This window comes from Dipteris shenzhenensis, chromosome 18, assembly GCF_047967505.1.
Source record: "Dipteris shenzhenensis isolate YYH24624 ecotype China chromosome 18, Dip_SZ_1.0, whole genome shotgun sequence".
Taxonomy (NCBI): Eukaryota; Viridiplantae; Streptophyta; class Polypodiopsida; order Gleicheniales; family Dipteridaceae; genus Dipteris; species Dipteris shenzhenensis.
Genome location: NC_141613.1, coordinates 4,046,090 through 4,060,786, shown reverse-complemented (window position 1 = coordinate 4,060,786; position 14,697 = coordinate 4,046,090). Strand labels below are relative to the sequence as shown.

The window sequence follows — 14,697 nt, the reverse complement described above, 5'->3', positions numbered from 1 at the left end:
GCCCCTATTTGGGTGGAGTTCCTAGACCTATCCCTTGCCCTCTTCCCCCCAAGGCAAAGTTTTCTCAATTGGTTTCGGAGTGCCAGCATTGCGTAAGGCTTTTGCACTCGTCATCATACCAACGATTTCGAGATACAACCCTTCAGGTTGCTTTCCCATTTTTCGATTGTGTATAGAAATGAATATTGTGCTGCGATGTGGATGGAATTAGTGTGAAGAATAAATTTGGTATCTGGCTGCTTCTCATCTTTGTACTCTAATAAGCTGGCAAGATAATTACCCTATATGTGATCTAGGGAGTGATCAAAGTCATACTCGCAATATGTGGATAAGGAGGTCCTCTATGTGTCCTGGGTGGACTGGGAGAGTCAAATCCAAAGATGGGTGGGAGTGGTCTTCTCCTGGCATGAGGGGGTATACTGTGAGATCGGAAATCTCTGAGGTGAAGGCAGGGGATCCCATGATCTAGTCCACTACACTATGGCCACCTCCGTGTGGGCAGCATGTGTCTCTCCCTGAGCTGGGCCATCTCTATAAAATCCCATCTTAGATGACCAGTTCATGAGTGGTGCACACGTCAAATAAATATCTCCCAGCCTATATGACCGTGGATCTAGTATGTGCAGGCTCGAACCTGCGATTGAACAACTCCATCAGTGTGGGTCTTTGAATGCAGACAGTCATGTGTATCCATGTACTAAGGGTGGCCCCCTTTCTAGGCTCTCATGTGTCTTGGTGTATTTAAAGATACCATGTATATGTGTGTGGGTGCACGTGCATACACACATGAAAGCACACCCTAATTGTCTTAATAACATACTGCAAAAAGTTTATTAAACAAGGCTAGCTTGGGGCTTTCCTATAATTGAAGGATAATTGCTTCTCGGAACTTGTTTATACAAATTTACAGAACAATGAGACCTTAATGTTGATCATAGATACAAAAAGTTTCCATTAAATAGCAAAGGTGTTTCATTTTTTAGATTTCGCAATGCAAAATCCTGGAAGGTATCTGTCTTGCATAACAAATTAAGTCTTTTGATGCTTCCAGAGGCGTAGTAGCCACTAGTATCGAAGCTCCGCTCCACGTGATCCTTTTCTGAAGACTATCCTTAGAGAGCTTGAGCAGTGCATTTGCTCCTACTATTTCCTCCCATGCATTGTGAATAACCCTCAACTCAGCACCAGATGCATAGAAAAACAGCCCTTTCACACTGAAGTATCCATTTCAACAGAATCGAGGCAGCTCTTCAGAATGTCAGAAATTAGCAATAAGGTGCTCAGGTCATTCTGCGATCCATCAACTATTATATTCTCCATTCGAGCCTGGATACCTGGAGCTGACAGATCCTCAAGTAGAGCACTGTCTTGAAGCAAGTTGTTAAAAATTTGGATCCTTCCATCTATACTGAGCAACTTCATTACACTTGAGATTGTTGTCACACCACTTCTCAGAGCATCAGATAAAGACAGCGAACGTCTTGACAGCTCTACCAATGACACCTGCAGCATCAGGAAAATAACAAAGATAGTTTGCACATGAAGCACAGCTAAATGACGGTGACAGTTGTTTGTTTAGACAATGATGCGTCTGAGAATTCACATAAACTTCCAACCTAGTGGCAGTAGACGATTTCTCTCTTTTTTTCTCTTCTAATTGCCATAGTCACAGGCGCGTTATTGGAACAGCAGGTTTTTGCTCTTCTAATTGCCATAGTCACAGGCATGTTACTGGAACAGCATGTCTAAAGTTGATAGGGGACAAGATACAAACAAAGAAAATATGTGATTGATAGCATAGAGAGACCAGCAGCATGCAGAAGAACTTCTACCTTGGAGTCTTGAGGAATGCCTGCCTTTTTTTTTGCTATTGCGACTGCTTTTGAGATTCCACCAATTGTGTCAATTAAGCCTCTTTCCTTTGCAGCTTTTCCTGTCCACACCCGGCCTTGAGCCACTTCTTCCATCTTTTCAATCTGAATACAAGCACAACTTAGACATAAATTCTTAAGAATCACTCTTGCCATATGCTCTGAGGAAGTTGCATTTGCCTAAAATACACATGTCATTTTAGAAAACATTTCTTCTCACTCTAATTCTACCATGGAAGACAAAAACTAGCAGATATGATGCATTGATCAAATTGCACTCTGCAGAAACAATATGCCACTTTCATGCACATCCCCTTAAATGTCCTAACGATAAGAAGAGACTAAGCTTGCATGTGCTTAAAACTATCGTTAGAGACTAACCTTGCATGTGCTTAAAACATATGGTTGAGCCCAAACCCCTCCCACCTAATGTTATTGTAAAGTTGCATGTGTGTGATATTGCTTCCTATTGCATTTGCTTGTTTGAGGGATGAATCTGAGGTCATTGATTCACTAAGGCAACAAGGAGGGACATGGACGAATAGTTACAGAGAGGGTGCAATAATTAAGTATCAAAAGAAGCATCGTAAGGATCCGTTCCATTTTTCTAGTCCGTTTGTGGTTTTGATCTTAGAACAAAGCATTTTCTTCCCCTTTCTTTTGCCCCCTTCCCAGCCCATTTTGGGCTTGGTTTCTCTATGCGCAGCTGGGACCTTTTGGGCTTGGTTTCTCTATGCGCAGCTGGGACCCCAACTGATCACACCAACTCCCCTTCCTTTCTTTTACCTATCCTCCCTGCTAGGCTACGCCTCTTCCTCCTTCCTACTGCATGCTGGTACTGGCTTAATTCGGGACAGCCTCAGCCCAATTATGGAACCTGCCCCGTCCCCTCTCTCCTCTTCTCGTTTTTGTACCTTTGTGCTAGCTTTTGATCTTCCCTTTGCCCCCTGCCCTTCTTTTCTTTCACCACGTCTTCTTCCACAGCCTCTCCTTCCTTTTTCTTCTTTGTTTGTGCCCTGTCTCCAGGGCCCTTTTGGGCTCAGCTAAGTGTTGTCTTTCCCCCAGCCCATGGATTGTTCTAGGAAGAATTTGTTTCCTTCTTGACTAGGAAGGATTTGTTTCCTTCTTGACTAGGAAGGATTTGTTTCCTTCTTGACCCCCCCTTTTTTCTCTCTCTCCTTCCTTCCTTCTCCCTTCCCTCTAACCTTCCCTTCCCTTTCTTTGTTTCCCTCTCAACTCCTTCAACCTCCATCAGGACTCGGTACTGTACAGTTGCAGCAATGACACCCTCTCCATATGCACGGAATTACCAACAAGAAGCCTCAAAACGACCCATACTTGGGCAACAAGATCAGATTTTCTATCTGCAGCAGGCAGTGAGAGAGCTACGATTGGAACTGGCAGAAGTAAAGGCTCGACTTCACATTCTGGAAGGGCCTGGTAAGCAGTTAGTAATTGATGAGGCTGTAAAATCTTGTAAGCATTCACCCCTACTCCGCAGCTAGTCTCTACAGTCAAAGATCTTGTCCACATTGAAGTACAAACTGCTAAGAAAGAAGTGACTGTGAAAGTGGACACCAAAGCAAGTAAGTCTGATATTCAAGCAAATATTAAAGAACACAAAGCTAGATGTGATAATGCACTAAATATTAGAATAGGGGGACTCCCAGAAGACTCGTACAAAGAGGACACATATAGTGAAATATTGACAAAGATCAAAGCAAGCTTGCCCAACATTGAATGGGTGGATGATGATGAGCAGGATGATGACGACTCCAGGCCAACTTCTATTATGCACTATAAAGGTCATGCAATCCTTACACTGAAGTCAAAAGATATGTGGATCAAGCTTCTTCGGCAATCTTACAAGTTGAAGGGTACCAAAGTATGGATAGCAGAGGAGCTTACACAAGATCAACTCAAGAATAAGGCAACTGAATTAGCTTAAGTCAGGGCTGCCAGAAAGGATGGACAATGGGCAGTTTACCGTGAAGGCATAGACCTAATCAGAGAGTTTAAATCAAAACCAAAAGAGTCTCAGTCTTAAACTGATGTATGACTGTTTACTCTTTCAGACTATTATGTAGGTACTCTAAAATAATGGGGGTTGTGTTTGCACTCCTTGGCCTCGTCCTCTTCCTCCCGTGCTAGTCATGGTGGTGTTTTGGTTTAACAAGAAGACAAGTGATTTAGAAGCTGACCATTTGGTGTTGCTAGAGGAGCTCACATGGCAATGCCCTCAATTCCCACTGCCATCTAGACTTCTCTCTCCCTTGAGGACAAACAATAGGAACAAAAAGCTGGTCAAGATTTCCATAATAGAGAAAAGGTGAGGTGTGTTGTTGGCCTCACCCACACGACAACAGGTTTGGCATTGGATTCAGTGGACCCTAATCTTCATCAATGAAGAGCTTGCACGAATGCAGATTGAGCAATGGAAAGTGGATATCAGGAAGGTGATGGAGGCAAGGGAAAAGAGCACATGGACAATATATAGGATTGGTAGAGTCATCATTCACCCCAACCCCAATAGGGATATGCAGTTTGAGGAGCCACTACGTTATCTTTTGCCTTTTGAGACGGTAACACTACCTTATGATCCTCATTGAGCAATTTGGCCAAGACCTTCTGAGGAAAAGATGTCGTAGTTTACACAGAGATATACTACAACAAAACAAAATAAAACAAAAATCATTGCAATGCCTATGTTTTAGAGGATGCGTCGAACGCTCGAAAGATTTCGCTCGGAAAATGGCCGCCCCCCCAAAGTGACAGGCATCACGTCTCAATTGCTTGTTGTGTAGTTGAGTTGGCATCAACTGCCTTGATTGTTGTATCCCCTGCCAAAAATGGTCTCTCCATCACGCAAACCTTGCTTTGGGCCACAAACATGTTGAGTGATAGGTTGCAAATGGACACTCAACTCATGTGATGTTGCTAGCCAATAAGTGGACACATTATGCCACATGTTGCTATTCACTGTTGGATGACATCTTATGTCACATGTTGCAAGGAAATCTTGCCACCAAAATGGTAATGGCAAACGGGGGCGGAAGATACATGGGGCGAGAGATCCCACATAAGGGGGAGTAACACTCTTCTCAAAGTAGTATGGAGCTTACAACAGCTTTTACATACATACATACATACGGCACATGTGTGTGTAGATATTCATACATGGATGCGTCAACCGTGCCTTGTACCTGTCAATGGACCCATCTGACTTTCTTTTTACTTTGAAAACCCATCTGGTACCTATGGCATTCTTTCCTAGTGGCAAATCCACAAGATTCCAGGTCTGATTTTTCTCAATAGGCTACAACTCATCTTGCATGGCATGCATCCAATGCACATTGTCTTTGGCTTCTTCAAAAGTATTAGGCTCTTCCTCATCAAGAAGAGTACCTAAATAAGCTGATTCAACAAAAAGAGCACCCCTTCGTGCCTTGCTGCACTACAAGATCTGCCCGGCAAAGGAGCATCAAGCCTACTCTCCCTGAGAGTTTGGAGAAGCCAATTCAAAACAGTTTTGGCTGTGTGTATTTTCGTAATCTCTTGCATGACAGCATCTTCCACTACCTGTGGAGGAGCCAAATCAGCTCGTGGCTGAATCGGAGCATGTGGAACAGAAGGAGCTTGCTGTAAATGCTGATTTTCAACAAGGATTTCAGATGAGGAACCCAAAGCAATGGGTAGTAATCCCTCCAAAACATCATCTAATGTGGAAGAAGCTGGCACATTAAATTCAGCTTGTGTGTGTGCTGAATTTTCTGAAAATTTTACATCTCTTCTAACAAAAATTCCGTGTAGCAGGATTGTACAGGCATTAACCTTTTGTAGGATCGTTGAATGAAAAGAGAGTGCAAAGTACAAAGAGTCGAAGAGTCACAACCGTCACGTCAATCTTGAGTAGTGTGTGAAAAACAAAGTACATAGTACTTGTACCTAGACCTAGGACTAAGTGTCCTAGGTGTCACATAGGACTAAGTATCTTATGTGGCATAAAAGGCACACAATAAACTAAGTGCCTATACCAATGCCTACAAGGCACATACCAAGGCCTATAGGGCATCACTAGAACTAGGAGAAGATGGCCTACAAACCCCCCTCCATGGTATGGGCTGAAGTATTCTGGAAACGTCTCAGAATACCTAGTATTTTCTGATCATGGTGGCACATGTTCATCCAAAAGGATATAGCCACCTATGAATGTACAAGATATGTTAGATCATGTAACAAAGGGAACCAAGTGTAAAGCCTGGCGGAAGACTTCGAACTTGGGACGAGGAAGTGCCTTTGTAAACAGATCTGCTATGTTGTCCTCTATGGGAAGATAGGACAACTGCTGACAACCGCTCCCGAACATAATGATAGTGAACTTCAATATGCTTGGTACGTGCATGAAACATTGGGTTACGCGCAATGGCCAAAGCACTCTAGCTGTCAGTGTAGACCATAGTGGAGGATGTTTGGCGAATACCAAGATCTGTAAGTAACTGTCGAAGCCAGACATACTCTACTGTAGCGGTGAAAGCTGCCCTGTACTCAGCCTCACAGCTAGATGTGGCAACTGTTGGTTGCTTCTTGCTGAACCAAGAGAGACATGAATTGCCAAGCAAAAAAAAAAGCCAGTATGTGACACTAGTGTGTCGGAACATCCTGCCCAGTCATTATCCCTATAAGCATGCATGGTAAGTGAACCCTGATCACCATAGAAGAGGGCTAGATCCTGAGTGCCTCTGAGATATTTGAAGACTCTCTTCACTGCCTGCCAATGCTGTGAACTGGGCATGTGCATGAATCTGCTAAGCTGAGATACTGCATACTGTAAGTCAGGTCTTGTGTGACATAAATAAATAAGGCATCCAACAGCCTGCTGATAAAGAGTGATATCACATGGTGGGCTCCCATCATGAGCTGAGAATTTGAAGCCAGGGTCCACTGGAGTAGAGATTGGCTTGCAATCCTCGAACTGAAAACGATCAAGGAGCTGTCCCATATACTTGGACTGAGACATCATGATACCCCCCTCAACATGAGCAAACTAAATGCCCAGATAATAATGGAGCTGTCCCATGTCTAACATGTCAAAAATCTGCTCCAAATCAGCCTTGAAATCTGCAATTTGTTGAGTATCTGAGCCCGTGATGAGCATATCATCCACATATAAAATCAGCACTAAAAAATCAGATCCACTCCCACGAACATAAAGAGTGGGTTCTGTGGGGCTATTCTGAAAACCAAGGGATAGTAAGTGTGCATGAATTTTGGCATACCATGCCTTGGGTGCCTGCTTCAAACCATATAGGGCTTTTCTAAGCCGGCATACCTTATTTTCAGAATTAACAACCTCAAAGCCAGGAGGTTGGGTGACACAAACTTCTTCCTGCAGATCCCCATGAAGAAAAGCAGTCTTGATGTCAAGTTGGTGCACTTGCCAATGATGATGGGCTACAATGGCAATGACACATCTAATGGTAGTAATCCGGGATGTGGGAGCAAAGGTCTCCTCAAAGTCAATGCCTCGTTGTTGGGCATAACCTTTTGCAACAAGACGGGCTTTGTATCGATCTATGCTGCCATCAGATTTCCTTTTTAATTTGTAGACCCACCGGGTACCAATGGCATGCTTGCCGGGAGGAAGATCTACTAATTCCCATGTGTCATTTTTGGCAATGGATTGTAACTCAGCTCTCATTGCATCCATCCACTCTTTGCTGTCAAAAGCATCTTTATGGCACAATGGCTCTTCATTGCAAGCTGTAGCAAGGAGTGCAAATTCAAGAAAGTGACCATGCATCTGTCTATTCCCTGATCTTATCCGGGCAGCAAAAGACTAATCTTGTTTGCTGTCCCTCCATGTATCAAGAAGCCATCTGGGAACTTGCCTTTGCTGTTTATTGACAGCTCTTTCTTCAATGACTGCGTCATGAATAGTGGGATCATTTTGTACTAGAAGAGAAACCCCCCGCTCCTCCTGCTCCCCTCCTCTCCCTGCTCAACTGCTGCTCTCCTCTCCCCGCCCTGCTGCTCCTCCTGCTCCCCTCCTCGCTGCCCCCTCCCTTCCCTCCTGCTGCTCCTCCTCCCTGCTGCTGCTCCTCTCCCCGCTCCTCCTGCTGCCTCTCTCCCCGCTCCCTGCTGCTGCTCCTGCTCCCTCCTGCTGCCCCCTCCTGCTGCTCCTGCTCCCTGCTGCTGCTTCTGCTCCCTCCTCGCTGCCCCCTCCTACCTGCCCTCTCCGCTCTGCCCCCTTCCCCCGCTCTGCCCCCTTCCCCCGCACTGCAGCCTCCCCCCCCTGCGCTGCAGCCTGCTCCCCCCCCCGCGCCTGCTGCTGCTCCCCCCGCGCTGCAGCCTGCTGCTCCCCCCCCCACACCTGCTGCTGCTACCTCCCTGCTGCAGCCTGCTGCTCCCCCCCCCCCACTGCAACCTTTCCCCTCCTCTCCCCCCTGCTCTTCCTTGCTTCTCCCCCCTCCTCCCCTCCTCTCTCCTTCCCCTCTCCTCTACTCCTCTTCTCTCCCTTTCCTCCACTCCTCTCCTCTATCCTCCCCTCCTCCCTTGGTTTCTTCTTCTCTCTCCCTTCTTCTTCACCCACTCCTTCATCTAGAATACCCCTATTCTCTTATAGGGGTCTCCTGGGTTTCAGGAAAGCGGACGGAGTTTTTATTTTTTGTGTTTGAATCGGCCAACACACCTCGATTGACGAATGGGTTCCCATTCAGTCAATCCGTCTCCGCTCACACCGCCCGCGAGAACTGTCACTTTTTCAAAAGACGAGCTACAGCAGTTGCAAAAGGATTTGGAGCATGAGTGTTCCACGACTCTCTTCGCACGCATTCATGGCTCACACCCCTCTAGGTCACAAGCTAGAGATTGGATGCTGTCGGCGCTTCCTCAGGACCTCGCCCCCCACCTCAAGGATGTTCGTTTGTTGGGACGGGGTTTCTTTCAGGTGTTCCTAGATTCCCCGGACGTCACGAGAGACCTGCTACAGGCCGGGTTTCTACTTCTAGGCTACAGGAGGATCTTTTTGTTTCCTTTTCAACTGGGATTTGACCCAGTTGAAGAGGACAAGCAGGGAGTTTCTGTTTTCATCAGATTCCCTGGTCTTCCCTCAGTTTATCACCGGCTTCTTTCAGTTATTGGCGAAAGGTTTGGTGTGGTGGCAGAGATCCCCCCTCTCCCTGGCCGAGCCCTCTTCGGCTGCTGAGGCGGTTAGGTTGGACGGGGTACCCAGGGTTAGGGTCATTGTCCAGGACCCCAATATTTCAGATGACCACATCATGCTACAGCGACCCGACGGGTCTTTCTTCCGCCAGAGATTTGAGGTTGCAGGTCGGCAGGACCAGTGCAGGATTTGCAGATCCTCGGGGCACTTCACCAGAGATTGCCCAAAGAAGAAAAAGAGGCCCACAAAGCAACCAGCTCGTACTAGCTTACGACAGAGAGCTGGAGCAGGACCTACCGCTCCACAGACACGGCCTCAGACACGGGCTCCCCCCTCCCCTAGGGCTACTCGAGTCCCTTCGGCACCCCGCGCCACCTCCGGCCCACGGTGGGTTCCGGTCGCGGCTAGGCCCTCTACTTTAGTTCACTCCTCCACCTCTTCGGAGGCTACCCCCTTGGAGCCTCAGGAGGAGACTACTGTTCAGGAGCCTTGTTTGACTCCACCCTTGGATCACGCTGTACCTTCCTCAGCAGCGCAGGTTGTTGGCACCTCGTCTGCACCACCTTTTGATCAAGATCCAGTACAGGTGCCTCCCTCTTTGGACAGAGGGAAGGGGGTTTTACATTCTCTTCCTGCTTCGGTAGGAATCCTTCGTACCCCCTCCTCAGGACTGGCTCAGCGGAACTCATTTTCTGCTTTGGAGGACCTCTCTAGCCTCCCAGAGGATGATTTTGTACCCTCTACTTTTGGAGAGCCAGTTATCAGCATCCCTATTAAGAGATCCTTCTCTCTCTCACCTGTGGATTTTCCTCCCCTTGGACCTCGTGTACATGGCAGGAGGTCTGCTCCGGTAGAGGTTTCTGTTTCCGCCACCAGGTCGGGTAAGGTATTCCAACCCACTTCCTCCCGCCGATGAGGATAGCCAGTTGGAATATACAGGGATTGGGCGGCATCCCTCATCGCCGTCGCAGACAGCTGATCAGGAATCAGCTCCATCCAGGTGTTTCAGGTGGTTCCCTAGACATTCTTTTTCTTCAGGAACACAAATTGGATATCAGAGATTGCTCCAAGTCAGGTAAGCTGCTATCAGGCCGGACTTTTTGGCTTCCTGCCTTGAGAACCAAAGGAGGTACTTGCATTTCAGTTTCAGACTCTATTCTCCCTCTGGTCATTGGACACGGTACCATAACCCCCTCCAGGGCCCAGTGGGTTTTACTTCTGATTGACGGACGTAAGGTTGGTTTCCTCAACCTTTATGCTCCGAACAACAGAGGGGACCATGTTTTGTTCTGGAAAGAGTTGCTCTCGTGGGCTGACATTGCGGATTCGTGGATTATTGGAGGTGACTTCAACATGGTTGAGGCACCTTCTGATAAGAAAGGGGGCAGTCCACTCCCTTGAGAGAGCAGCCTGGGATGCCTTCTTGTTCAGGTTCAGTGGTAGAGATGTTTGGTCAGATGATGCATTTCTTGTTCAGTCTCAGTCACTTTTGTTTTCATGGTCGAACCATAGGGTGCAGTTGCCTATCCATGCTCGGATTGGCAGATTCTATGTGGGTGACTGGGCTCTTGATAGAGGGGGGACAGTTTGCATTGCACCCGGTGTTTCCACTTCAAACCATTTTTCGGTGATTTTGTCCATTTCAGAGCCTCATTTGAGAGGACGGTCTCACAGTGTCAGGATCCCAGACGCCTTATACACGGATGAGACTCTCATAGAGGCAGTGTTGGAGATCTGGGTTTCTCATATGCAGGGGGGGGTGGCCGGTCCTTCACATGTGGCCACAGCACTTGCCAGTATCAGTGACTTCTATCACTCCGTTGCTAGTGCTCGGCGAGGTGAGGTACTCAGGCGAGAGATCGGTATCCGCGGGCAGTTGGCAGCCCTACAAAGGGAGGAGCAGAAACGACCATCAGATGCTTGGATACAGGAGTGCCTTGCTGCGGCAAGGGCTCACTTGCAGACCTTGCTTGATCAGAGAGCAGAGTATGCCTTCCATGCACGGCAGTCCTTTTGGATACAGATGGGAGGCAGAGTCAATAAACACTTTTTCTCTACACTTGGTCCCAGACATAGTAGAGAGTGTCAGGCAGCTTTTTGACTCTGACGGCGTTTTGCAGTCCCATCCGGAAACCGTCGTGCATTTAGCGACAGCCTTCTATACCTCCCTACTTTCCGCAGATCCGAACTCACAGGCCAGAGAGGTGGCTAGAGATGAAGTTTGGCAGAGTTTACCTGTGTTGGTCACCCCAGAGATGTTATGCTCACTTGATGCACGCTTTACCAACACAGAATTCAAGACTGCTCTCTGTGCCCTTCATAAGGGCAAATGCCCTGGTTCCGATGGTCTTACTCCTTTTTTTATAGCCTTTTGGGATATGATAGGTGATCATATTACTTCAGCCCTGCAGGGCATTTGGGACTCGGGTGAGATGCCTGACTCACTGACCGAGGGACTCATTCACCTTATCCCGAAAGGTGGCAACATGAATTTTGTATCCCATTGGAGACCCATTACTCTTTTGGGCACCCTTTACAAAATCCTTGCCAAGGCGATCAGCATCCGACTACAGCCCCTTCTTCCAGACCTCATCCATGATACTCAGACAGGCTTTGTGCAGGCAGGAGCATTTTTGATAATATCTTTTCCTTTTGGGAAGCCACAGAGTGGGCTATGCACAGTGGGCAGAGGCTAGCAGTTTTACTCTTGGACTTCCAGAAAGCCTATGACAGAGTAGATTGGGGTTTTCTTGAGGGCACTCTTCTACGGTTTGGATTTTCAGATGCTTGGTTAGAGGGGTGGCGTCCCTTTACAGGTCAGCCCACAGCCAGGTCTTGATTGGAGGGGTAAGGGGTGACAGGTTTCATATTTCCCGATCAGTTCGTCAGGGATGCCCTTTAGCCCCCTTCCTCTTTCTTTTTGTGCCAGAAGCTATGAGTATCTTCCTTAGATCTCAGGCTGAGCTTTTTGGGCATTCTTCTTGAGGTTGCCTTTCAGCCTGTCAGGATTGCTGGTTTTGTGGACCATGGAGCGGGCTTGCAGTGGTACTTAGACCCCGACCCTATGCTTTTGGCCTTGGGATCCTGAAGGTTGTGGTTATATGGAGGTGCACCTATCATGTGCTTGCAGTGGGACCCAGGAGAGTGGGAGTGGATAGATCATGGGCACCGAGAGAGGGGGATTCCCTTCTTTCGTTTCACGGTTGGTAATGCCAGGAGGTTTCAGCTGAACAGTAGGGGTTGGATTCCCTCCAGAGCCCCCCATTGGGAAAGCTTCTTCATCACCGCAGATTTGCGTAGAAATTTCTGGAGGAGACTCTGGAAATCCCTAAGAAATAGAAAGATCACTCTTTTCTTTTGGCTTTCTATTCATGGAGGGATTGCAGTGAACCTGTGGAGATCAAGGTTTGGGGCTGATCCCACTTGTCCTCGATGTCATTCTGCAGAGGAGTCAGTGCGACATTGCCTTTGGGACTACAGTCAGGCGAGGACTGTTTGGAAAGGGGTTGCTCGGATACTCAGCATCTTTTACACTTCCCCTTTCTTCATGACTTGACATTAAATCCCTCCCGATCATTTACATGAAGCGCAAACACATATATTACAGAGATAGATCCTTTAAGGGAAATGTTGACTGATGAACACTCTCCGCAACTGATATACGGATTCCCAGGTAGCTTCGGATAGAAGCTGACCATGCCATGCAACCAACACCGTGGGTATCTTCCGATTTCGTATTTGCATTCTTCCTCGGTCCACGATTCTTGTTGGTTTGCGCTTTGCAATATCCTCTATCTCCTGAAACAAAACCACACCTTCGATTAGTGAGTCACCAGTATGCAAAAATTTCTTTAAGCGCGAAACATGAAAGGGTGCACCTTACACCCCTATGGCAATTCTAATTTATAGGCTACACTGCCTATTCTCTTTAGAATTAACCACGGCCCACAGTATCGAGGTGATAATTTAGCACACTCTCCTGAAGTCAACGACTTCGAGTGCGAAGGAACTCTGAGAAAAACTTTTTCTCCTTCCTTAAATACCCTTATAGACCGGTTTTCATCCGCATACACCTTGGCTCTATCCATAGCCTGGCGGATATTAGCTCTCGCAAGTGCTAGCATCTCCCGCATCTGAACTACAAAGTTCGCGGCACTAGGCACTTTCTGAGGTACTCCAACTATAGTCAGATTGGCTGGTCTATAACCATAGTTCAGCTCAAACGGACTGAACCCGGTAGAGGAATGTTTTCTATCATTGTAGGCAAACTCCAACAATGGCAACCACTTGTCCCACGTATGTTGCCTCAATGACACATATGCTCTCAGCATATCCTCTAAAGTCTGGTTGACTCTCTCCGTCTGACCATCCGTCTCAGGATGATCCCCACTACTCATTCCCAACTCAGTCCTTAGTGTCTCAAATACCACTGTCCAAAAATGACCGGTAAATCTGACATCTCGGTCTGACACTATGGATCTAGGCAATCCATGCAGACGAAATATATGTCTGATAAACAAATCCGCCACTTGCGGGACACTAACAGACTCTCTAGTCGGAATGAAGTGAGCCATCTTGGTTAGACGATCAACCACCACAAGGATAGAATCATACCCTCCTTGTGTCGTAGGCAGCCCTACAATAAAATCCATGGAAATGCTCTCCCACTTACTTAGTGGTATTTCCAAGGGCTGTAAAAGTTCGGATGGCTTCACCCGCTCGGCCTTACTTACCTGACACGAGAAACACCGTGTCACATATTCATGAATATGCTTTTTCATCTTTGGCCAAAAGAAATCTCGCTTCACGAGATCATATGTCTTCTTGACTCCTGGGTGTCCCGCACACGGGCTATCATGGCACTGTCGAATGACTCTCTGCCTGAGATCATTCTGAGTAGGTACTACAACCTTGTCATTTCTAACTAGCATACCATCCCTTATGGTATATCTTGCATAAGTTTGGCCTTTTCTGGATGCCAGGTCATCCTTTTCATTTTCCTCGGGTTTTAACACATGAGCTTTAGGCCACAAGCTCTGGACAAACTCGTCCACTTTTTGAGTTTCTCTTATCTCGGTCATTAGAGCACTCTCTAATACCGTGAAACTCAGGTTGTGCATAATGCGAGACAACACATCAGCAATCTTTTTGTCTTTTCCTCTTCGGTACCAAATCGTTAGATTAAACTCCTGCATGAGCTCTGCCCACCTAGCTTGGCGGCCCCTCAAGTCAGGCTGTTTGCAAAAATGTTTCAGAGTATCATGATCCACATCCACATAAAACTCTGAACCATACAAATAATGCCTCCATGTTTTCAAAGCATGGATAACAGCATACAACTCCAATTCATGAGTTGGCCAATTCCTTTGAGAGGGAGAAAGCTTCTTGCTTTCAAAGGCTACTGGCCTTCCCTCTTGAAGGAGAATTGCTCCTACCGCAATGCCACTTGCATCGGTTTCAGGGAACAACGGTTTCTGGGGATCAACTATTTTTAACACCGGTCCTGTGACCACAGCTTGTTTTATGGTGTTAAAACTTTCTTGTTGATTCTGTTCCCAAATAAAAGGTACTTTATCTGAGGTCAGATCAGTCAATGGCGATACTATTCCGGAATATCCTTTGATATTCCTTCTATAAAACTGGACAAATCCCAAGAATGATCGC

The 14,697-nt window shown here is 46.9% G+C and overlaps 1 protein-coding gene across 1 annotated transcript in view; it reads right to left on the bottom strand.

Annotated features, from left to right (window-relative positions):
- Positions 1 to 1,118: 1,118 nt before the first annotated feature.
- Positions 1,119 to 14,697, bottom strand: part of SPPA (signal peptide peptidase) — a 126,202-nt gene continuing 112,623 nt past the window's right edge. Inside the window, exons 13-14 of the mRNA XM_087389331.1 lie at positions 1,833 to 1,976; positions 1,119 to 1,503 (exon numbers count right to left, since the gene is read on the bottom strand). Of these exons, the coding sequence (XP_087245457.1) occupies positions 1,210 to 1,503; positions 1,833 to 1,976 (438 nt within the window). The 3' untranslated portion in view covers positions 1,119 to 1,209. The remainder of the gene's footprint in view (positions 1,504 to 1,832; positions 1,977 to 14,697) is intronic.